The sequence below is a fragment of the Zalophus californianus genome, chromosome 2, assembly GCF_009762305.2.
Source record: "Zalophus californianus isolate mZalCal1 chromosome 2, mZalCal1.pri.v2, whole genome shotgun sequence".
Taxonomy (NCBI): domain Eukaryota; kingdom Metazoa; phylum Chordata; class Mammalia; order Carnivora; family Otariidae; genus Zalophus; species Zalophus californianus.
In genome coordinates this window covers 98,877,809-98,904,076 of record NC_045596.1, presented here as the reverse complement: position 1 = coordinate 98,904,076, position 26,268 = coordinate 98,877,809, and the positions used below count along the sequence as shown (strand labels likewise).

Genomic DNA, 26,268 nt, shown 5'->3' with positions numbered 1-26,268 from the left:
TGTGACCTTCACTGATACAAAAAACAGCTGCTCACCATCTTCTATGTCATGTCTTTTTACATGGATCAGACTTTGTATGTCAAACTGAATTCTGGGCTGCCACAAGAGACTTGGGTAGAAAACTCTATGTTTGATTTGGGAAAGAAAATTCTCTGTACTGATCGGAATAATTGCACCGTTACACAGCTTTATTATTCATAAGCTGGCTTGGTCTTTGAAATGGAAAATTATGATCTAATTTAAATTCACGCATTTAAGATATTAGACTGATCCCTGCCGTGCAACAGCTTGAAGTGTGTATTCCAACACCGTCCTCAGAAAACTATTTCACATGAGCCCAGGGCTGCTAAGAGTAAAAGGTGATTTTATTAAGTGTGATACGACTTCCGAAGACCACGAAAAGAAATAACCCTTCCTCAAAGATCAATTGCTAACATATTTACATACAATACACAAAAGTACTGCCAAAGTCATCTAAGAAAACTTTTTTTTCAAATCGCCCCCACAAATATCTACTGGACACATGCTACATCGCACTCACTGTGCTTTATGACACAGTGTTATTCTGGAAGGATTCCTGAGGTGGCCTCCGTGGATCGTTCTCCTGGTGTTCACACCCTGTTGTGATTCCCCTCCCCTGTGTGAAGGCAGAAGCTTGACTTGCTCCCAACAAACAGAAGAATATGGCAAAGGTGATGGGATGTATGTAATTATGCGTATATGATTGCATGGTTATGTACATAAGATTATAGTCCCGTCTCGCTGGGGTCTCTCTCCCTTGCTAGCTCCGAGGAAGCAGGCAGTCACATTGGGATAATGAAGGCAAGGAAACGAAGGTGGCTTCTTGAGGCAAAGGGGGGCTCCCAGCCAACAGCCTGTTAGGGTCTCCAGCCAGAACTCAGCAAGAAAAAGAATCCTTCGGTTCTACAACTACAAAGAATTGGATTCTGCCAACAGCCTGAGTGCACTTGGAAGCAGATCCTTCTCCCATCCACCCTCAGACAAGGCAGCTCTGGCTGCCGCCTGACTGCCGTGTGAGACCTCCCCTGAGCAGAAGACACAGTTTAGCGGAGCCTAGACATCTTATTCACAAAATCTGGGAGATGACAAATGTGCGTTGCTTCAAGCCACTAAAATTGTGGTGATATTGTTACAAAGTAGTAAATAACTAGGTCCTCGGTCTTTTTTGTCTTTCTTGACCTTGAAATCTTGGAAGCATACAGGCCAGTTATTTTGTACAAAGTGCCTCAAACGGGGTGTGTTTGTTTGGAAATCCCTCAATCCGATCCTCATGATTAGATTTAGATTCAGGAATAACATAGAAGTGATGTTGTGTCCTTCTCAGAATATCCTATTTAGAGGTGTATATGCTTGGTTTGTCCCAATATAAGTGATATTAAATTGATCACTTGGTTAAAAAGGTATCCATAAGTTCTCTCCATTGTAAAGATACTATTTCCCCATGATGACTAATAAAAAACTTATAAGGAGATACCCCATTCATCATCAAACTCTCACTGATTAGTTTTAGTAACCATTAATGATTCTCTTACTACATAATTCCTTTTGTATTTATTAGTTAGCATTCTACCGTAAGGAACATTCTCTTCTTTCCTATTTACTTACTTACCTAGTGATTTATTTATACCAGAGTGAAATTACAGTTTCTTATTTTAGTCAGCTGTTAAAATTTGTTACTATTACTGTATCCCAATTTTGATATTTAAATTGCTCTAGATTTGTCCATTGGAAGCTCCCTGCAGATATATCCTCTGTCCTTCTGATATATCGCCATCATTTCAAGCCTTTCTAATTTTCTAGCAAAACAAGATTTTCCAGGCTTATCTTATACTTTCTGTGTCCTAGACCTGGAATTTCTTCTCCAAAGACTTCTGATTCCTTTTAAAGTGAAGAATGGTATTTAGAAACCAAAATCTGGGTACTAACTGTACTCATTGCTACTGAAATGTCATTGCTTCTAGTACTTCTCATGGACGTCCATTTCCATGACAGAGCTGAAGTAGGTACAGAGATACATTCAACAAAATATGTGTAAGACAAATATACTAAAAACTACATTACTGGGAGAAATTTTAACAGGCAAATAAATGGACAAATCTACTATGTTCATGGATTATAGGACTCATTATTATTAAGATGTCAGTTATGAAAATGTCTTAGCATCTTACAAGGCTGCAAGTCTATACATTGGCTGGGATTGTGGTCATATCTGGGGCTCGAATGGGGAAATATCCACTTCTGTGCTCACACAGGTTGTTAGCAGAATTTAGCTCCTTGTATTTGTAAGACTGAGGGATTCATTCTCTTGCTGACTGGAACTCCTTGTAGGCTGTCAGCTGCAGGGTACCCTCAGCTCTTAGAAACTGCCTGCATTTCTGCATCATGTGGGATTTCTCCCCGTGATACAACTCACACCCACACACAACCCCACATATTTAATTTTTAACCTCCAATTCCATTTCAACATCACAATGTACCTTCTAGTCTTCCCCCTTCAATCGTGAGAAACCTGGATCCCATTATAAGTGCAAATATATTAATTTTCTCAAGCCTGGAATACACTAGAAGGTTGCAAGGGGGACAGAATATACTGTATGGTATTTGAATAAAAAAAAAAGCAGGTCAGGAAAGATTTCATGACTCATAATTCACATTTCTTTTTTGGGAATTTGATCATCGTAGATTTAGTTTTTTCTAGTTGTATGATCAAAACCTCAACAGTAGAGGTAGGTAAAAGTCAAATCATGCAGAACTTTGTAAGCCACATTAGAGTTTGGGTTTTATTCTAGTACAATGGGAATTGGAGGCCTTTCTGTTAGGCCTCCATTGCACGTTTGTTTATTGTAAATAGCATTAACAGCATTTTTAAAGTTATTTCCTGATAATGTTTATTATTTACTCAATCTTCAATTCATTCTAAAACAAGGTTGGAGATGCTTAGGGCAATCCATACCAGTAAGTTAAGCATTAAACAATCTATCAAATAAGGATAAAAAATAAAATGGAGCTGGGAAACAAGAGGTCGGGGTGAGGTCAGCTTTAAGAACTTTAAAGTTAGAGGTTTGTTACAAATTTTATCTGAGATCTCTGGAGACTAGAACAGTTTGAAATAACTCATCCTCCAAACCACTGTGATATGCTCACTTCACATAACCGGCCTTCACAGGAACCCCCAATCTGCCATGTATACCACACAGAATTCAGACTCGCTAATGGCAGAATCCATGGATTGTTTTTCTTGCAGTAAGTTTTCAGAAAACTCTCTGGTTTCTGATAATTAACCCTTTCAGGTTAAGAGAAAAATGGACAGTTACATAGTGCTTGTTTATTTAATCAAGGCAGCCAACTGAAGCAGACAATTCAAGCCACAAATTCACTTCATTTTTTGTAGGAAAGTATAATTTTAAATTATAACTGACCCTCTCTTAGGAGAAATGCATGGATTTCCACAGGGAAAAACTGAGCTCTGAGGACAAAGTCTCGAGTTCACGAGCACTGTAATCACACATCAGGATCATAGAACTCACATTTTAAAATCTGATGTAATTTATTGCACATTATTTCACATTCTACAGCTTTGCTTACTTTTTGTTGGTTTGTGGTTACTTGCATACCTCAGTAAAGTTTCAGAAAAACTATAATTATAGAAGGACAATTATTTAATGCAGGAAGGATAAACCATTGCATTGGGGGATTGGAAGACATTTTTTAAAGTTCTTATATTATCAATTTAATTATGCATTTCTATGTAGTAATACTCATTCTATGAGTAATGTCTAACATTCTTGCCAAGAATATTTTGAAAGGACTTTGTTAAAAGTATGTCGGCTAAATCACTATGGGTATATCACTGCTAATGGTGTCGTTCACACGTTGTGAAACATACAACTCCAGATTTAATTCTGCCCCCAAATTAGGTCATTGCAAAATACCGTATTAAAACTGCAAATTGCGGGACAAGGAGATGGAGATGAGAACAAAGCAAAAGGAAGACACCAATTCCTTTTTGTAAAGCATGATTGGGATAGGACAAAATAGAGTAGGAAAGCTGAGCCCTTTGAAACGGATACTTTTTTGTGGGGTGTGTGTTAATTCCATTTAAACATAAATGACTAATAAAACTTGGGCTAACCAGTCTGATCTGTACTGTCCCCGGATAGCGCCTGTGCCCTCTAACCTAACTGTACAGAGAGGTGCCCTTGTCTTCTGACTTCATACACAAACCATGATGATTATTTCAGTTTTACCTTTTCCTTTTCCCAGAAAATCTTGTTCAGTCATAAAAAGGGAATGTTTGATGCAAAGACGCCTAATTTATAATTATTTGTGGTTATTAACAACATAGTAATTACGGGAATGCCTTTGCTGGAAGTTACCCACCAGGACCCGCAAATCCGTAGCACACACCCCCGGGCTGCCTGGGCTCCGAGGAAGGTCGATCCCTGCACCTTCCAGACCCAAGCCCTGGGTTGGAGGAAAGCGAGGCCGGACGGTCACTGTTCACTCAGGCCTGAGAAAAGTCGCCAGGGTAGCAGCACCTCTTTCCTTTCGGTGGCAAATTCCCCTAACTCCAGCTTTCAGGACTTTGGATGGGCGCACACATCGCGACTCTCCCTTTCTTACTGTGGGTCACTCTGCGAACACACCCACAGTCACCTCTGCGTGCTCCCCTGGAACCCACTCAGCACACAGCGCACCCCAGCGGCGGAGTGGCCTCCTTCCAGCCGTGGCCACTTAGCTTCCGGAGAGCTGGCCAGTTGCCTCCGCCGCCGCCTTGGAATCTGGGGACCCGACAGACTGCTAGACCCAGTCTCCGCCCGACCCCAGGGAGGACGCGCGGCTGCTGCGCCTGCCCCACCCGCCACACCTGGGAGCGGTGAGCACCAGGAGAGGCGGGGCGCGGCAAGAGGCTGGCCGGTTGCCGGAGCAGCTTCGCCGAAAGCCGGCCGGACTGGAGCAAGGCGGAGGGGGAGGGTCTCGGGGCAGAGTCGGGCTCCTCCGAGGGAGAGACCCCAGCTGGGGTGGAAAACGGCACAAACCAGCTGCACAGACGCTGGGCGCGGATCATGGAGCGGGCCAGCCCCGGCTCCGGGGGGTCGCAGCTGCAGGGGTACCAGAATTCCGTGGAAGCGTGGCTGGATGATCACTGGGACTTTACCTTCTCTTACTTTGTTAGGAAAGCCACCAGGTAAGACGAGGACCCCTGGAAGACCCACCCAGGGCGCTGAGAGTGACCTGGGGGATCATCTCTCTCCCTTACTGAATTTTCCTCTTCCTTTACCATTAAACGACCTCGGTTCCCAGGCCGTTTGCTTTTGAAGTAGGTCTTTGGTCCTGTTAGAGTGTAGAGACCTCGACTTTATGGCCAGGACAGTCGAAAAGCCCAAGCGTGGGATTCGATCCAACTTGCTCACAAAGTTCAATACAAAAATGTACATGCGGACCCCCCCCACACACACACACACACCCCGGCTGCCTCGGTATTCCCTGAGAGCAAGATTATTTACATACATCCGCGCTCACGGGCCTTTCCCCAGCCCTTCTTTAGCCTCCTAGTCCCCCTAAATCTCCTTAGCGAAACCAAAACAGTTTTCGAGCCCCTTCCCTGAGGCTCCGGAAGCACCATTTCCAACTCGGTCCCAGCAGCTCCGCTCCTCCCCCGTCCCCCCTCGCCCTGGCCTTTGGCGGGGCGGGGAAGCCGGGGTAGGGACGAGACCACGAGGAGCCCAAAGGCAGCAACATGCCGGAATCTTCCCAGAGTAAGTGCTGTCGCTTTTTGCCCCTTTCCAGTCCCTTGCTTGGCCCGGCGCTTCCTTTCACTCTCTCTTGCTCCCAAGGCGGCGCCGCTGAAAGGGCTCCGCAGAGGGGTTCGCGGCGCGCACACAAAGGGCGCTGGGGAGGCGCGGCGCGACGCGACCCGACAGCGGGGGGCTGACGGGTCCCGCGCGGCCCCAGCCGACCCCAGAGGCCAGCTCCTCCTGGTCGAGAGCCAAGCGCCGGGGCGGCCGCTATCGAGGGCGGGGAGGAGGGCGCCTGTCCTTTGGGAGGTGGCTGCCCGGGGGGCAGTTGGGGCGCACGTGGGAAATGCTCGCCGTAGAGTTGGGGAGGAACTGAGGCTGAAGCCGAGGAAGGAGGAACTGGAGCAGAGAGTGGAGGCGGGCGGATCCCCCGAAGCCTGAGGAGTTGGTGAGAAGCCGCTGGCGCGGGCAAAGGCCCCTCCACGCGGACTCAGGCTGACTCCAGGACGCGCCTCTTTGGAGAAGGGTCCCCTACCCGCCGCCGCCGCCTCCAGGCAACGGCCGTCGGGCAGCTGGCGCTGGCTGCCTTGGCCGCCAGGGAAGCGCACTCAAGGCGGTGATGGTGGAGTGGCCGGCCGGGGCACGGCGCTGGGCTCCCACCCGCCTGCGCTCGGTCTCCGCTCTGCCGGACGCTCCCCGCCAGGGGGCGGCGCAGCGCGGAGCGAGCGGGCGGCGGCGGGCGGCGGCGCGGTGGCGGGGTCGGTAAGGGAGCAGGCTTCGAGTGACCGCCTCACCTGGGCACGTCGTCGTCCCCCGGCGCCTCCCGGAGTCCAGAGTGCGGAGGCCGCATGGTCTGCACTTCGAACTTCCCATGTTTGCTATGTTGCCCTTTGGAGACAAAACAAGGTAGTCCCTTCAGCATCCCCCCCACTTCCCACTTTCCCTTGGGGGCGCGGGGCTGGGTGCTGGCTGGTGGCGCCCAGGGCACACCGGGGGGAGGGATGCTTCATTGAAAATGGACTGTCTGATATTTTTGTCTTCCTTTATTCTCTTACGGTGTATTACTTTGGGATTTTAGAAGGGGCTCTTTTTAAGGCTGTTTCTCCTTACGAGTTTGTGTAGATTTCATCACTTTCGGGGGTTTTGGACAGAGGCGATAGCTTAGGGCAAATCTTATCTCTTCTGTTTAATTACTCCGCCCTCCTTTTAAAGTCCTCTTGCCCGCTTTGGCTGTCTTCCTTCAAAATCTAAATCTGGAGCAACCAGAGGATAAACCCTGAAAAGAAAAGTGGTTTCTTTTCCAAGGACAGTTTCCTGCGAGTTTGGGGTGAGGCACTAAGGCCATCTAGATCTGGAATTATTGATTGTTGTGGGCCCCCAGTTTTCAAAGGTCACCTGCTACTCTGAGGCCATCTGTCCCTAGTTTCCTTTCACCCTTGCACGCTTCCACTTTTCTGCCCCCATTGAATGGGGAGTGGGCAGGAGAGCTGGGCTGATTTTTTTCAGTGTGTCAGGCTGTTCTTTGGAGATGTTCTGTAGGCAGATTATTAATGGTTGAAAGAAAAAAGTGATTTGTCTTATAAATCAACACCAATGTCCTCTTCTTTATTTCCTTCTCTCCTTTTAAAGACAGAAACTTGGGATACTTTGGTGATCCTTTTCAGCAGTCATACATAAGAACACTTCACTCAGAGCCTGCCAAATCTTTGAAAGTAACATTTTATTGGAAGTTAAATGGAAAGGGTTAAATTTAATTTTCTTTTCACATTACTTTTTCTTCCAAGTAGCACAGGATTAAAATCCTCATTTCTCAAAGTTACACTGTTCCATGTAAAATTTAGATCATCTGAAACTCTACATAAAGACTTTTTTAGTTACGGTTTTTATATTATAGTTGATGTTGACAATAGGCTGACCACTTTCTATGACATGTATGTGTGTATATATTCTTACATATTTCTATGAGTTTATGTTGAGTAAAAGTTGGAAAACGAAAGTGTAAAATATTTAAGAGTAGTACAGGCCCTCATTAAGTATAAAGTGCTGAAAGTTGTCAGTTTAAAGAATATGATCTAAGAGCTTGTGTGTAGTCAGAGAGGTTCCTGTTTGGGCTTATAGGTGGTGGCATTAACTGGAGATTTAAGATTGAGAGATTAGACAGTAGTTGATTATAAAAATTACAAACTTCTAAACCCAGTGTGATTCATATGGTTGTGGTAAAAACTTATTGCAGACATTTTTAACTTTACAACTAGGATTTTTTTTCTTTTAACTAGAAGCTGTTACTTTGCTTTTATCCCTTTTGTTACACTCTGTGAGTGTAAAATGAGTACTGTATGTGATTCAGGACCCCATGAAACAGTTCTGTAGAAACATTTAACATGTTTTTATATTTAAAATAAATTTGGATTCACTTAGATTGGCCATCTGTGCCGGTAAACAGGCACGTTGATGCATGCTTTTTTATCCTATCCCCAAACTGAATGATCTGTACTCAGTAGTAGTCATTGAACAGAATGAAGGTTTCTGGCATCCCTAAATTCTCATTTAAATACCTGTGAATTTTGGTTGACCTTGAAAGCAGTTCGGCTGCTATATTACATTGTTTCCTATAACTACCTTCGAATACAGAGCTAAGAACCTCCAGAGCTAAGAACCTCGTTAAAAGCTACAAGCTTGGAGCATAGATGCTTTTTAGTAATCACAGCCTGTTTATGTGAATTTGAGTGTCAGTTGAACAATTCATAACATAATCTATTGGCATAAAAATTAATTTGAGACTAGTAAACTACAACATACGGAAACTCCCACCCTCAGCATTCTAGACAACTTTGCAGTTCTAGGGGCCTGAGATACTGTGTTAATTAAAGGCTCTAATCTTCATGCATTTGCAAATGAAGGCTTCCCGCTGCTAATGCCACTTTAACAGCTGTTGTTATTCTTGACAGCGTGTTAAAATAATGTTACCTTTCATTAGTTACTAGTCATTTCTGCCATTGTGGGTGATGTTTTAGATCATTTAGTATTGTAGGGGTAACGTGATTGACCTTTTATTGCTTTGTTTTGTACTAGGCAAAAGCTTGAGAATATTTGGCATATAATGGAAATAGGAGTTACTAATGAGGACAAGTTTTTATGACTGCTTGGATCAAAGTCCAGAAACAGAAGTTTTACACTTCCATGTAACTTTCTATGATAGACTTTTTATTTGACACTGCAAAACTGTGCTGAATTAGTTGACTTTCTGGGTCCTGTGTTTGAGATTTTTTTCGTTTTTCTTTCTTTCATATTTTTTCTTATCTCTAAAAGCTGTAACATTTTTATTTGCAAGATATTTATATTAAAATCAGATGATGGATATAAAATAAGTATTGCCATTCACTTTTTAAAAATACTGTTTCTGTAATTACATAGGAATATAACTTTCAATTTTCAGACAAATGATTTGTTAAGCATATTTTATCAAGCTGTCGGTAGTGTTGAAGATAATAAAACCCTGTGGTTATTGACTAAGTCTGACTTTAATATTATTTATAATATTTTTTATGATGGTAATTCTGATGCAGTAATGACCTTTTCTTTTTGTATTGTTTATACACAGGGTTCATATGGTCAGCTTTAAGCTGCTTTTTAGTGCCCTGAAACTACTCATGTGTATCAGATTCTTTCCTCCTAAAAGAAGCTGTAGAAGCCCCTATGATGATGTTTCTCGTTACCCTTCTATCGCTAGTGTTTCCAAGGTTTCAAATTCAGATCCATTTTAGAGTCTGCAATGCAAGGTCATGATTCCTAAAAATGTGGTAGAATTAATGCAGTGGCAATTATTCATAGATGGATATCTCAAAATAAATCTATTTGCTTAGCTAACAAAAACTTAAGTAGGCATATAGTACAATTCAGTAGCTTTTTTTCAGATCTGTGGAAATAGCCAATATTTTCATAAGATCATGTTTTCAACACCTCAAGTTGTACAATTTTTAGCATTTTGGATATGGTGTGCAACAAAATTTTCTTTTAAAGTAGTTCCACCTAAATATTTAAATATTTAAAATATCTGAAACTGGCTTTTAAGTTTTATAGGTAAAGTCTGTACCTTCATCCTTATCTGATTACAGAGAATGTCTTTCTAAGATACTCCCCTTCCTTTAGATTTGAAACACAAATTAACTTAGAACTTTGCTTGAACTTCCTAATGCATTTTAATAATGCTCAGGAAAGATTTCTTCCCTAATTGAAAAGGCTACACAGAACAGTTTGGTGTTTATTAGTTTATCCCCCAAACATTTTTCAACCTAATAATTTATTAAACCTGTACCTGTTATGTTGAGTGAGATTTGATCTTTGTTCTCAGAGCTGCTTGTAGGATGACAACCTCTTCCTAGGATGAAAGCCTTTGGTAAGGACTGTAGGGCAATTAAATAAATCACTGAGTTGATTGATCGTGGAGGGTTGAAAAATAACTAATTTCTGAATTTAGGATGCAGGCTAGCTACTGACTTTGCAGGACTTCCTATGAAATTAGTTTAGCTGGACAGATGTAGATCCAGTTGACCAGTGTTTACAGCTGATTGATGTGGTCTTGGAGATATCTGTTATATTAGGTTCTCAGTAAAAAGTGCCTGTGAGCTACATACCTAGGAATAGAAATTGAAGAAAGTCTTTCCAACATGAGTCATTCATTTGATATTTAGCTCTGTAATATATTTACTGACTTGGTATTCCTATTTAATTTGAATTATTATATTTTTTTCATGATGTAAGTGCTTTATTCATTTTCTTTAATAGGTAGGAATTTATACTTACTGCTAACCAAATGTTGAAGGCAGGTAAAGAAAACTGAGTGTTAAGTTCTTAAGACTCATTTTGATAGGGGGCGCTTGCGTGGCTGAGATGGTTAAGCATCTGCCTCCAGCTCAGGTCATGATCTCAGGGTCCTGGGTTCGAGCCCTGCATCTGGCTCCCTGCTCTGTGGGGAGCCTGCTTCTCCCTCTGCCCCTTGAGTGCACTCTTTTGCTTTCTTTCAAATAAATAAAGTATTTAATTTTGATATGTATTCTAAAAAATTTTTAAACAGCTCTTAAGGATATCTATTATTTCTCTGGTTTGTAGTTTGTACTGAACATGCTTTTTATTTTTTTATTTTTTTCCTTTAAATTTTTTTATTGTTATGTTAATCACCATACATTACATCATTAGTTTTTGATGTAGTGTTCCATGATTCATTGTTTGTGCATAACACCCAGTGCTCCATGCAGAACGTGCCCTCTTTAATACCCATCACCAGGTTAACCCACCCCCCTCCCCTCTAGAACCCTCAGTTTATTTTTCAGAGTCCATCGTCTCTCATGGTTCGTCTCCTCCTCCGATTCCCCCCCTTCATTCTTCACCTCCTGCTATCTTCTTTTTATTTCTTAACATATATTGCATTATTTGTTTCAGAGGTACAGATCTGTGATTCAACAGTCTTGCACAATTCACAGCGCTCACCATAGCACATACCCTCCCCAATGTCTATCACCCAGCCACCCCATCCCTCCCACCCCCCACCACTCCAGCAACCTTCAGTTTGTTTCCTGAGATTAAGAATTCCTCATATCAGTGAGGTCATATGATACATGTCTTTCTCTGATTGACTTATTTCACTCAGCATAACACCCTCCAGTTCCATCCACGTTGTTGCAAATGGCAAGATCTCATTCCTTTTGATGGCTGCATAATATTCCATTGTGTATATATATACCACATCTTCTTTATCTATTCATCTGTTGATGGACATCTGGGCTCTTTCCACAGTTTGGCTATTGTGGACATTGCTGCTAGAAACATCGGGGTGCATGTACCCCTCCGGATCCCTACATTTGTATCTTTGGGGTAAATACCCAGTAGTGCAATTGCTGGATCATAGGGTAGCTCTATTTTCAACTTTTTGAGGAACCTCCATACTGTTTTCCAGAGTGGTTGCACCAGCTTGCATTCCCACCAACAGTGTAGGAGGGTTCCCCTTTCTCCACATCCCCGCCAACATCTGTAGTTTCTTGACTTGTTAATTTTAGCCATTCTGACTGGTGTGAGGTGAACATGCTTTTTAAAGTGTTATGTGCCATTGTTAGCTTCTGTATTCTTCAAGACTTTTCCCTTAACTGTGAATTTTAAAACCAACCTTTTGCAAATTATCTTCTCTGAATAATTTTATTAAATCTAAACTTGGGAGAAAAAAGATCCCCCCTCTAGTATCATATCCCTAGTGATAACTGTAAAAAATAGCAATCATTATTTCTTCTCTCTGTTGAATACATATGCTGAGGTTGTAAGAAACGATCCTGATCTTGTATGCGGATGAAATAATTAAAACACACACACACACACACACACAGAGGATTTTTGAATTTAGAGTTAGAGGGGATCATGTAATCCAGTGTTTCTCAGACTTAAGTAATGTTCCCCTGTTAAAGGAAGACATTCTTATTCATCTCTAGTATATTAGTTGGAAAGTGTTTGGTCATAAGTAACATAAACCCTACTTGAATTCATACAAAATTGACTTACAAGAGATTGTTTGGTTCTGAAATTCAGCTGATCAAATATTGTCAAGATTCTGCTTGTCTGTGTATCTTTTTAATCTGGCCTTCCTTCAGTCCATCCATCCATCCGTTCTTCCTTCCTTCTTTCCTTCCTTCCATCCATTCATCCATCCACCCATCCATTTTGGGGCCCTGTGCTGTGTTGGTTTTATTCTGTACGCTTTCTTTATGTGATGGAAACTTTTTTTTTTTAAGATTTTATTTATTTATTTGACAGAGAAAGCAACAGTGAGAGAGGGAACACAAGCAGAGGGAGTGGGAAAGGGAGAAGCAGGCTTCCCGTGGAGCAGGGAACCTGATGTAGGGCTCGATCCCAGGACCCTGGGATCATGACCTGAGCTGAAGGCAGACGCTTAACGACTGAGCCACCTAGGCGTCCCTGGCAGGTTCTTCAGGGCAACTTTCTGTGAGTCTCAAAATTCTGATGTTAGAGAAATACCTTGTTATTTGTGTCAGTCCTCGCAAAATTATGCTGGCTTTGCTTGGGTTATGTGTCTGCTCTGGACCAATCACTGTGTCCAGAAGAATAAGGTTCTCCAAGTACTTTGTTGGGGCAGGTAACCCATAATGTGAAATGCCTTTGGGGGAGAGGGAATTCCCAAAAGAAAATGATAGACACACCCACAAGTTCCAGATATCTACTATACCTAGTGTTGGACTTCCTTTTATTTAATGTTAGTTAAATGTGGAATTCTTAAGAGTAGGTATAATTTAATCATAATTACAGCATTTTTCCAATTGTAATACCAAAATAAATTTGTTAGTTAATTCTGAATAAGAATGATACATCTCCAGCCAGATGCAATTTGACAGCATTTATTAAATCACCTTTGCAGAGTGAATATGGCCCTGACTGCCCAATAAAGGGTCTGGTGAGGTCAGCTCACCTTTGCTACAGTTGCCCTAATGATGATTCACTTCTCCCACTGGGTCTGCTCAGTCACCAAGCTTTTATTCCTATAGCACAGCGTACCAGCTTTTGGTTTGTAGTTGGTTTGAAAGGATATTTGCATATTAAATTTGTCTCTTTTATTTTCTCTTTATCCTAGAACCACTGAGCTGTAGTGTGATTGTAAACACAAATATAAACCTGCTAAAATTGCAGGACAGTGCTTGGTTTTAACGTGGTCATCCAGTCTTTTATTCTTTCACCTTTTTGTTTTGTTTTGTTTTAATCATCGTCAGTGTGAAAACGCAAAGTTAAGACATTTTCATAGAAAAATTACAGATCTTCAAAACGTACTTGTTTGGGAGTCTCAGGCCTTCTCATACCTCAGATTGAAAAATGCCAGTCTAGTGCAGTCTTCCCATATCTCAGCTACAAAACAAATCAGTTTACGTATTTACAGCATAGATGTCAGTTATTATGTTTTCTTTCAGATATAAGTATGTTTTCCTTTAAGGAACATTTTTCACACATGTGATTGTGAATGCATGGAAAATAACAGAACATGTCTCTTTCAACTTTCAGTCAAATTTGAACGTTAAACCATATGAAGCAATTCTGTATTTTATTTATGTTTTGTCCCAGTTAACTTCTCAGATGTTTTCATAGCTGGAGAAGACTTGGAAATAGTAAATAACTTTAGGCAGAGCATTCATTTCCTTTCCATGCCAGATCCAGGAGAAGTAATCACTGTAACCTCTGAGTAGAGATTATTCGAGGCTATCACTTGGAGGTGCTCCAAATCTCCCCAGTTTCACTTAATAGCCTATTATAGTATAGTCATCTTTTCTTCATCTAAACCAGTGCTTCTCAAAAGGGATGCTATTGGGGTGCCTGGGTGGCCCAGTTGGTTAAGTGTCCAGCTCTTGAATTCGGCTCAGGTCCTGATCTCAGAGTGGTGAGATCGAGCCCCACGTCAGCCTCAATTCTGGGCATGGAGCCTGCTTAAGATTCTCTCTCTCCGGGGCGCCTGGGTGGCTCAGTCGTTAAGAGTCTGCCTTTGGCTCAGGTCATGATCCCAGGGTCCTGAGATCGAGCCCCGCATCGGGCTCCCTGCTCCGCGGGAAGCCTGCTTCTCCCTCTCCCACTCCCCCTGCTTGTGTTCCCTCTCTAGCTGTGTCTCTCTCTGTCAAATAAATTTAAAAAAAAATCTTGAAAAAAAAAGATTCTCTCTCTCCCTCTGCCCCTCCCCCTCCTCTCTCTCTCCCTCCCAAAAAGAAAAGGGGGGGTTGCTATTAGCATTCAGTGGTGACCTTTTTATGTTGTTGTGAGAGGCTGTTCAACACATTGCAGGATGTTTAACGTCCCTGGGCCCTGGACATTAAATGCCAGAGCACCCCCATCATTATGCCCCTCATTTCCAAGTGCCCCCAAGGGCATATTACTACATACATACTGCTTGTGTTCTAATACTAAAAATATAGTATTTTGAACTATTTAATAGTTTTATATTTCATAATAATCTGTTTAATATTGATTTCTACTAATGGTGGTTAAGGACCCTAGGTAGGAAAAATCTTAGCTTCATCCCTAGAACTATCTCTTTAAAAGAGTATGACCTGGGGCACCTGGGTGGCTCAGTCGTTAAGTGTCTGCCTTCATCTCAGGTCATGGTCCCAGGGTCCTGGGATCCAGCCCCACATAGGGCTCCCTGCTCAGCAGGGGGCCTGCTTCTCCCTCCCCCACTCCCCCCGCTTGTGTTCCCTCTCTCACTGTGTCTCTCTCTGTCAAATAAAAAAATCTTTAAAAAACAAAACAAAAAACAAAGTATGACCTTAGGTGCTTTATCCGCCTTCTCTGTAAAATGGAGATAGCATTTACTTCATAGGGTTCTTAGGAAATTTAAAGGAGATAATGCATATTTCCTTCTCTTTTTTTAGAGTGAATTTCAGTAGTTTACTATTTTACCTTGAGAATCATCAGCGGCTTAAATATAATCACAGATTTTGATAGTCATTCTTTTAATCTGGTAAGTGGGAATTAGAACAAATGAACAGTGATTATATAGATTTTAAGAGACTGTATTTTTTACATGAAAATTAATGATTTGAATAGAACCATTTGTGGATTGTGTGAGGTACTTGAAAGGGAATTGGAATGGGAGTCCAGACCTCCCTGTGTTGTCCCCAGCTTTGGGATTGGCCCAAATTAATAACCCTGGGCTTTAAAAGTGGGAGAAGGCAGAGAAATTCATTAGTGAGTTTAAAACTCTCTCAACTCTAAGCATTCTTTTTTTTTTTTTTTTTTAATTTATTTGAGAGAGAGAGAGAGCATAAGCAGGGGGAGCTGCAGAGGGAGAGGGAGAAGCTGACTCCCCGCTGAGTAGGGAGCCCAACACTGAGCTGATCCCAGACCCCCAGGATCTTGACCTCAGCCTCAGCGGAAGGCAGCTGTTTAACTGACTGAGCCACCCGGGCACCCCAGCTCTAAGCATTCTTGATTCTCACAAAGAGAACAAATTCTCGGATTGAAGTTTCTTTCTTTAACTACTTTCCAGATATGAGTAGTGGATCCAGGTCAAATTATGCAAACAGTGTAACTAAAACTATAAAACAAGGACCTAACAGCAGGAAAAATATCTAACATTTTATTTATTCTTTGTGAGTTATTTTTGTGTTTTTCCTACTGATAATTTTAGCAGATTTCCATATGAGTTTTTAACCATCCCTTTTCGGACAGGAAATTAGTACACTTTTCCTAATTCTGGTTTGAAAGTGATTAATTCACAGGACTTAGGAAAAAAAGCACTGGGGAGAAAGAAAAAAGGATGACAGTTTTAATAGTAAATATAAAAATATGGGAATGCATTGTGTTTTGTTCATTACTCAGGGCCTGCAACTTTTTACTTTATTTTATCTGAGGCACCCTGCTGATCTCCCCAAATGTTGCTACTCAAGGACTTGCTGCATAGCCCTCCAGGAAGCCCAGGCTTCAGCCTACTTAGAGAATTTCCTCAATTGAGCCCCTTAGGGTAGGAACTAAAACAGACCACTTTAGTCCCCAAATCTGTAGCAGTGTTAAAGTATTATTTTGTCTAGTATTAAAACCATACTCCGGTTTAGAATTATGATTATTATGAAATATTGCTGTGGTTTTCATTATAGGTAATTAGTTATGTATTTTCTCACATTTGTTGTCAGTTTTATTTCATCTTTGATGTTTTGAAAAAAATCATCCCCAAATCTCTAATTTATTTTTGTAAAAAAATTAATTTTTAAGTAGTAATGGAAAAACAAGTTACGTTCTTGCATTTATTTTTCTCAACTAAATGTTCAGCTCTTTATTTTTATATATTTTTCAGAAAATTATATCATGTAAGTGTAGTTATTAGTCTAGGGAGTCTTAATGTTTTTTCAGTTCTAATTTGAGGAAATACTAATAAACCAACTATTTTTTTCATGTAAGTGTTTCTGTAGAGACATACATTACTGCTTTTAAACTAGGAGCTTTAAGAAGAAACAGTGCTAACATCTAGTTATTCTGTACAAGCCCACTGAATAAATTATTTTTATTTTTACAAAAAATCGCTTTTGGGGGCACCTGGATGACTCATTCAGTTAAGCGTCTGCCTTTGGTAGGTCATGATCTCGGGGTCCTGGGATCGAGCCGCACATTGGGCTCCCTGCTTGGCGGAGAGCCTGCTTCTCCCTCTCCCTCTGCCTGCAGCTCTGCCTACTTGTGCTCTCTGTCTCTGTTAAATAAATAAATAAAAATCTTTTTAAAAAAATTAAAAAGAATCACTTTTGAAGATACGCTCTATTTAATAATGTTTGATTATCTCAAAAATAATAACTATCATGTATTAAACATTATATTAGACATAGAGTGTGTGTGTCCCAGACTCTATGCTGTCAATTTGTATGCATTATTTCCTTTAATTTTTTTAAAAGATTTATTTATTTATTTATTTATTTATTTATTTATTTATTTATTAGAGAGAGAGAGTGTGTGTGTGTGTGTGTGTGTGTGTGCACGGGCAGGGGGAGGGGCAGAAGGAGAGGGGGAGAGAGACAGATAGAATCCTCCAACAGATTCCTGGCTGAGCATGGAGTCCAACACAGGGCTCAATCGATCCCTAAGATCATGACCTGAGCCGAAATCAAGAGTCAGCCGCTTAACCAACTGAGCCACCCAGGAGCCCCTCCTTTAATTTTCTAAGAACCCGAGGAGGGTTTGTCATTATCTCCATTTTATGGAGAGAGTGAATAATGTACCTAAGGTTTTACTGTTAGAAAGAAAGTAGCTCTGGGGTTGAAGCCTGTCTGTCCCATCTAGGGCCCTTACCATCCAGGCTCTACTGAAGTTTAGTGTCAGCGGTAAAGGAAGCAAAGCAAAAGCTCATAGATTTAATGTCATGTGGACTCTAACTCAGCAAAATTTTCAGGTTTCTCCTAGGGCCATTTAATGTGCATGCGCATTACTAAACAATGTGCCTAGAGACTTTGCCCAAGTGGGTTTAGTTTCCATATATAATTTTAGAGTATAAAAAGTGGGAACTCTCAAATGACATTTTAAAATAGAATGGCTGAATATTTAGGTACTGGGCCATCACAATTATATTTTTAGTATTAGAACACAAATACCCTAAGTACATTTTATTTTCAAATAATTTTTATCCTTTGATACATCATTTTAGGCAAGAGTACAAAACACATTAAACTTAGTTGCTCCACAATTAGGTTTCATCTAATTGTATTTTTAACTTATGAGAGTCACTGTGTTTATATCACAATTTTACTTTGCCTTGTAAATTTTTCTCTTTTTTCCTTAGTTTTCTAGATGCCAAGAAATATTGTATAAAACCTAGACAAAGTGTTTTAATCATTTTTCCCTTTCAAGACATCTGGAATATTAAATACATGTTTTAAGGCAGTTCTGTCTTTTTCAAGATTCATTTCGTAGGATGAATGAGCACTTCAACTTTGGTAGAAAGTAAAGTTATTGCTGCATGGAGTCGTTATGGACCCAAATGTCTGTGTGTGTCTGTGTGTCTTCTCCTAACCATATTTGAAATACTATGCAAGAGTTTACATCCCTCTGTCCTATTAATAAGTTGTGCATTTCCTATTTAATATTTTTAGATAGAAGGCATTTGGAGGAAGCTGTGACATGTCTAGATTAGTGGAAAATTTCTAGAACACAAACTATAAATTGTAGTTTTCTTTCCTGTGATAGGTCTCTAGTAATCTTGAGTGAAAATGAGAAATTGGAAAAGGAGGAAAAGTTTTGATCCTTAACAGAGTATGTGCCTTAGTTACCTTTCATTTTTTCAATGAGGATTACTGATCAGCTTAATAATATTTTTAGAAAGAAGATGAAGTGTACCCATTATACAAACTTAAACCTATTTAAACATCCATAAAAAAGATATTACTAGGTTTGAACCATTAATTTAAATCAAGTTAGTTGACTCTATCATTTTAAGAATGATACACTTTTCATCTACTTAAAAAATATAAGTACACAGGGCTCTGCCATGTTTATAATTTTGAGGAAATAAACTCTGTTACAACCATTGTAAAAAAAGACAATTCACCTTCTAAGTTTTCTCCCCACCCCGAATTTTTTTGATCTTTTTTATCATTCACAAATGAATGAACTTGGTCATCCCTCTGTGTATTCCTAAAGATGCAAAAATGTCCAACTAGAAATATCCAGCTCAGCCTTTTCCTGCAGCAGCTGCTAAAACCTGGCTTCCTGGCCTTTGGGGTGCATGAACTCATTTAATTTTGTAGGGCACTCCACCTACTTTGTGACACCATTTTGAAGGGTACAGTGCTGGTGGTGTTATAAAGAACCTCAGTGAAATCAAAATGTGTTAAACATTATTCTTCATGACGCTGACTTTTACATCAAATTGCCATTGCATGAGCAGTTTGGGCTGCAAGAGTCTTCCCTAAAGTAGAATATTAAGATAATAAACTTCTGATAGGATTCATTAATATTTAAAAAGATTTGAAATTTAAAATTCAGGTCACATTTATGACAACTCAGGGCAAGTTTTTGACAACTGCCATTTGGCTTTATTTCCTGTCATCTAATTAATATCAGTCTTTTGGGCTCTTTACTTGCTCAGTGTTGGAAAGAGTCCCGTTGTGAGCCTGAGCAGAATCTAAGGTATATACAAGTTTGAAAGCACGGATGATATTCACATTGTGTTACCTGAGAGGAATAACTCCCAGCATTGATGTTGGTACTCTCCAGGGTTTCTCTAGTTATTTTAAGACATATTGTAAAAGTTAAAAACAAACAAACACAAAACGATATTTAATTTACCCATTTAAAAAAAACATATAATACAACTCATTTATGAGGTAAGAAATTCTTTGTGTCATAAAATAAGGAAAGATATAAGTGACTAGGAGGATCATAAAACAGATTTTGGTAAGGAGAGAAGGAATGATTTGGATGGGTTGTTAAACATCAGGATCTTGTCATCGAATATAAATTCTTGGCATCAATTTTCACTGCATTTTCCTTGGTCGTGGCTTGATTTCAAGTGTCTAGGGCCTGTTAGCTTTTGTTAACAGCCTTGTAAAATGAAGTCAACAGAAAAACTTCAAGAGGGCCGCCGTGGTTTTGATTGCTCCCAGCTTTGCTGGGCAGTTAGCAAGGACATGCTTATCCACGAAAGCAGAGTCCCTAAGTTATTAGTGCTTGTAACACAGGGTCAAATACCTTGCAGAACTTGTGTCTCTCTCCTTCTTTTTGCTCAAATGGTTAGGCTGCAACTTGTCTAGAGTTATGATAGAACTCATCTTTTTGGAGGAGGGAAAACTTCATGGGATTCTATCAAGAATGGCATTCTGTAGTATCTGCTTTGGCCAAGGGCTTTGAGTCATCAGGATGCCTGTAGCCAGCCTGTTTCCAGACCCTGTGAGCCCACTCAGCCTGTGGGTTTGTACACCAGGAACACCTTTTCCTCCTCATCCTTTCTCTGATTCTTAGAACTTTATGAAGTAATGAACAGCCACCGCTTCCTACCCCAGCCCTGCATCTCCATTGGAATGAGTGCTAAGTGTACAGGAGATAGCGAAATCTTCAAAATATGGAGGAGACTTTGAAATGGCTTTACAAGCATTTTCTAATTTGACTCCTGTATCTGCCCTGAGCGGTGAGTGAAGGAGTAAGGAGGTCCTTCTCCCACTTAAAAAAGAGGAAGCAGAGGGGGAAAGGACATTGAGTTGACTGACCTAATGATCACCGATGGCCTGTTGAGAAAGTCAGCCTTTGTGTGTCCGTGCGGGGCGGGGGGGGGGTTGGTCTTCGTGGCCTGTTAATACGGCTGCCTGTTTTTACAACTGGAAGACTGGAAATCCACAGAAATTTTAAGTGGTTCAGCCTCACATCTGTGTAGTCCTATAGCTGGAACTAGCATTACCTTCTGATGGCCTGTTTGGTATTCTTGACTTTATACCCTGCTGAAGACAGCACCTTGCACTTCATCAAGAAGTCAGAACAGGTGGCATTTTCCCTGTTTTATAGAAGATGAAGTCAAAACTCAGAGGAAGAAAATTGTTTGCTACTGTTCATACAATTCATTGGTAGCAAATGCTTAGATTAGATTAGAATTTAGGACTCCCCAAAATGTAGCCCCTTGATGCTTTGTAGTCCCAAGGATTTTTAGCAGTTAGTCAGCTTCTCTTTTATGAGTCAACTATAATTTGTTTATTCTCTATTAAATGCGTGGTGTGGTCTTGAGAGTAAAATCAAAGAACTTGGTTTACAGAGGAATTTTATACTATAAATTATTAATCTGTTCGCTTTCTAAAGGTTCAGTTATTATACACAGGATCACAATGTGATAGTCCTTTGTGCTCTTTTGATGATAAAATTTGTGTTAGTGCTTTGATAGCCTGGAACTCATTAGTATGCTGTATAGAACCCACCTTTTCTTTGTTGTCTGTCTGCCAACAATTTCAGTTGGGGAAAAGAATATAGAATGAGTGGTGTGGTCAGAGGAAATACAGGATACCCAGTTAAATTTGAATTTCAGATACCACTTAGACGGAAAAATTATTCATTGTTTATCTGAAATTTAATTTTACCTGGGTGTTCTGTATTTTTTTTAAATATTTTATTTATTTATTTGAGAGAGAGAGAATGAGAGAGAGCACATGAGAGGGGGGAGGGTCAGAGAGAGAAGCATACTCCCTGCCAAGCAGGGAGCCCGATGCGGGACTCGATCCAGGGACTCCAGGATCGTGACCTGAGCCGAAGGCAGTCGCTTAACCAACTAAGCCACCCAGGCGCCCATGGGTGTTCTGTATTTTTATTTGCTAAATCTAGCAACCCTAAGAACGACTCTTCTCGAATACATTCATGATATATTTTTTTTCAGTGCTTTTTTTTTTTTTTTTTTATAAAACACGACCTGGTTTCAGAGAAACAGACATGGGATTCAGTCAGCTTTTTTTCAGGACACTATCCTTAAGAATCTTTATCCTCCGAGTCCTTTGAGACAGTTTTTACCTCAGTGGCTTAATGTGCCATCTTTTTATGATCTGAGTGCAAAAAATTAAGTTAGAGAATGTGTTATTGTTAAGTGATCTTATTCTCTCTGTGCTTGGATGCTTGAATATGAGTTTGACTCTTTTCATATGCAGCTAGAAGTTTACAGAGTGCCTCCTTCGTGGTAAGCACTGACGTTCTGGGAACGTTTGTATTCTTACAGGCCATAAGACTTGGAAAAGGAGACCTGGATTTGACTCCTGATATTGCTACCGAATAGAATGTCTTTGGTTCAGCCATTTTAATTTAGCTTCATAATTTAGAAAGCAGGATTGTTAATGCCTGCCTTACCAGGTTTAAATAAAATGGTGCCCCCCCTTTTTTCCCAGTATCATTAATATAAGTACTTTTAAAAATCCCACAAAATCAAGGAAGAGAAGTGAAAATAGAGATCCTATCCTAGCCATAGGCATGATTTGTCCAGTCAGAATTACCATCTAGGTTTCTTGAATCCCATCTGGTACTTTTTACCCTTATAGCTGACATGTCCACAGTCATCTTTTCCATCTTTATTCATTTGTGTGCATTTGCATTTAACTTCTTATGATGGCAAAATCCAATATGTATATAAGTTAACTCCTGAACACAACATACACTTCAATTTTGGAGGAGTGGTCACTGAATGGTTTGCCTGGGGAGCTCAGTACTCTCTGTCTGGTGCCCAGCATAGTGCCTGATACACTCACATCTTTGCCTTAGGAGAATAATTCATTCTATAAAAAAAAAGGATATTTAAGCATGAATCCAATTAAAATGGAAAAAAAAATCAGTGGAAAGGATTTGATTGGAACTATATCTTGAAAATGGAACCACAAATTATGAAAGTAGATTAATCTTGTCCTAGATTTAATAAAATTTATATTATGATGAAAATTCCATGCTAAATTTTAGAATAAACAGTTTTTAACAAAACATAGTCAATTAACTTCTCCATGTTTGACTTTTACAACAGGGTTAGAGAGTTTTCTTTTTTTTTCTTCAAAAAATAGTTTTTCAAATTAATATTTTGAATGTTTCATCAGTTTTTTCAAGGACATTTCTTAGTCTTGAATATAATTATTTAAATAAAATTCTCTTTTCAAGTATCTGTCATGTCGTTTTCCTTGTTGATTCTTTCTTGATTTGTTAGCTGGTCTTTAACTGGGCGTAGCCCTTAATTGTCAGTGGCATTGTGTAATATTGTAATGTAATTGTCATATAATGTAATATGGTTGTAAAAAAATAGTATTGTAATGGTTCTCCAACATTACTTTGCTCTGCTTCTAGAAATTCTGTATCTTATGTAAGAATTTGAATTTTGATTTGCAGGTTATATATTTGTATAGAGACTGAAATATTAAAAGATTATTGGGAGAGGATTGATAGTCTTAAGAGGAAAGCCCACTTCATATAACCACCTAGGTCATACACTGCAAAATTTCAAGGGATGTGTGAAGAGAGAGAAGTGTAAGAAATAATTTAATTTTATTTTGGGGTTGATATTATGATAACGTATGTTTTCCTGCATAAACGTATAACTATAGGGACTCAGATAATCAATAATGCGGTCATGAGAAACCCCTTCCCCCATGACTGGTGGTTAATAAAAATTGTTGATTGAATGAGTGAACGTACAAGATCTGCTTTTCCTGTGTAATTTAACATTAAGTTCATCTCACCAAGAAAATAACTAGAAACAAAACACTTGTGAGACAAATATAGTAATAAAAAACATATAACAAAGAATTTTTAAGCACTGGCTCTATTTAAGATATATAGTAGGCCCTGCAGGTTATGTGAGGATAAATTAACCATAGTCAGGTAGGAGGCTTTCATCCAAGAGGTGAAAAATACTAATAGTTAAACCACAGTGTTGATTTTCCGTAACAAATATACCAGCATTCAGATATTCAAAGACTATTGTCCCTTTTGACGTAATTTAGGAGCCTTACTTCTTGATCCATTCACTTCACTCAAGAATTATTTATTGTAGACAGACTATGAGACAGACATTTTCCAAGACAGACAAGTAGCTCTGATGAAATTTACATCTGGTTGGAGGAGACAGACAATAAAACAACAGATTAACAAACAAGAAAAATATCCAGTAATAAGAATTTAGGTGCTGGGAGGTGAGAACCTCATGTATCAGAGGCCCCTCTAGGTGGCATGACCAGAGAAGACCTGTCTGAGTGGAGGATGTAGAAGCTGTGATCAGCAAGACATAGGTGAGGTGAGAACATTCCAGACTGGGGGCAGGTAGAGCTTGGGGTGCTTGAGGAGCACCAGGGAGGCCAGCCTGGGCAAGTGGAACTGTGGTAGGGGATTAAAAGAGTTTGGGGTTTTGTTCTCTACTCACTGAGAAGCCAAGTAGGATAATTAACGATGTGAAGATATACTTTGTTTAAAGATTTCTCTGGCTGCTGTGGGGAGAATGAATTGAAAGGGGGGGGCAAGTGTAATACAGAGAGACCAGTGGGGCGCTGTGGTCATAGTGGACTTGGGCCAGGATGTAATGCAAGAGATAGATGTGAACGGATTGGGGTATAAGGTTTGGGGAGTCACATTGACAGGACTTGGCTTAGATGTGAGATTTGAAAGTAACAGAAATTTAGAGTAATTCCTAGATGTTGATTTGAGTAACTAGGGAGGTGATGGTGCTCTTTATTAATATGAGGAAAACTGGCAGGGAGTGAAATTGGAGTAAGATGATGGGTAGGGCATTAGGAATTCTGTTTTAACCATTTTAAGTTGCCTTAAGTTGTTTAGATATCCTCATGGATTTGTCAGGTAGATATTTTGATTAAAAAACAGTTGATCACCACTTTACAATAAGAAGATAAGAAATAAATTGGACTAAATTTTAGAATGGTAGCTGAAATAATTCAAATGCTTATTTTTATATTGATTTAACAATTTAAGTTACATGTACATATCTTTAAATCACATAAAATACGTTAATTTAGACATAGTGCTTTCTTCCTATCTACATTTTACAAAACAATTTTATTTGGAAACTTCTTGTACATTTTTGACAGCTTCACATGCATTTTTGAAATCAATGTCTTTGGCACCGCTACTGCAATTTTGGCGAGTTATGTAAGTGTTTCTTCTTAAAGGATCTTTGAAAGGCTTTTTATAACTGTATCCAACACTTGAAATTCTGAGGTCACCCTGAGAATATCTGTTATTATTTTTTTTTTACCCATTCCATTCTAGACTGGTACTATTTCAGAGTACTAGATATTTACCAAATAATACATTGTTGTTCAAAACAAAATAACCAAGGGAATATTTCAAAAATGGAAAACTTTTAGTAGAGATTCAGAAATAAGTCAGCCTTTTCTTTTTCCCTCTGTATTCTTCTTTTTTCACTTAATAAATTATGGAAATTATTCACAGCGGTACATACAACCATTTCTCAAGAACTGCCCTACTATTCCATTGTATAAATGTATCATTATGTATTTAACCAGCCTTTCAGTGGTGGTACAGGTAGCTTGTTACCTTTGCTATAACAAATAGTGCTACAGTAAATATGCTGGCACTTCTTTTGCCACATGTGTAGAATCTCTGGAACAAAGGATAAATGCATTTTAAAATTTGTTAGATATTGCCTGTTTACCTCCAACGAGGTGGTAACAATTTTTACTACAGCCAAGAAGATTGAAGAGTAGTATACCAACACTCTCCAAAATAGTGCATTGTCAAACTTTTTTTGTCCTGGCCTTTTAGTGAAAATAATCAATATGTCATTGTAGAGTGGGGATTGTATTGCTTTTATTATGGGCAAATTCTTTTAAATATCTTCAATGATAGCAAGTTTTTGTCTTTTAAGGTGAATTTGAGTTTTGGGAAAAGTCAAATCTTAGGCATATGAGATTAAGTTAACTGTTACTCTAGGGTTTTTTTTATGTTTTTGTGGGTTTTTTGTTTTGGTCTGGTTTGGTTTGGGTTTTATTTGTTAGTTTTGAGAGGAAGGCTAAGTGAAAAACAAGATCTAACTTTGAGAGAAAACGAATATCCTTATTTACCTTATGAATTTTCTTAGAAATTAGTTTCAAAAGAAGAGCTCCAAAAGTCTCTGGAATCGTGGTACTATCAATTGGTATAAGATTACAATCTTGCAAGGGGAATCATTTGAATTGAACAGTCCTTCTGATGTGTATGATCTGATGTTTGTTTAAAAAAAATCACCCACCATGAAGCCTTTAACTCAAGTGGATTTCTTTAACAGAGAGGTACATTAAAAACAAATAATTTAAATTATCTTGGACTAAATTTTTAAAATTAGGTATTGCTTACTTTTTAATTTTCTTCCTTTATACCAGGAGTTAGATAATCTAGAAGAAGAGATAATTTTTACCATTATTGAACAAGCATTATTAGGATAATATTTACAGAAGTCTGTAATCTTTCTACATACCAGATCAAATTGTTTGTATTTCCCCCTTCTAAATCTAATCTGTATATAGCAATATAGATAAAATTA

At 39.5% G+C, this 26,268-nt stretch overlaps 1 protein-coding gene across 12 annotated transcripts in view; it reads left to right on the top strand.

Annotated features, from left to right (window-relative positions):
- The first annotated feature begins 4,494 nt into the window (after positions 1-4,494).
- Positions 4,495-26,268, top strand: part of PDE5A (phosphodiesterase 5A) — a 142,590-nt gene continuing 120,816 nt past the window's right edge. For 8 of the 12 annotated variants that reach the window (XR_003520818.1, XR_003520816.1, XR_003520817.1 and 5 more), the window contains exon 1: positions 4,798-5,209. Coding sequence is in view for 4 of the 12 variants with exons in the window: in XM_027599066.1 (XP_027454867.1) it covers positions 5,088-5,209 (122 nt within the window). In the remaining 8 variants the exon portion in view is untranslated. Of the gene's footprint in view, positions 5,210-5,458; positions 5,781-6,067; positions 6,666-26,268 lie in introns of those variants that run through there. The other 4 variants (XM_027599065.1, XM_027599069.1, XM_027599068.1 and 1 more) reach the window with 3 other exon arrangements.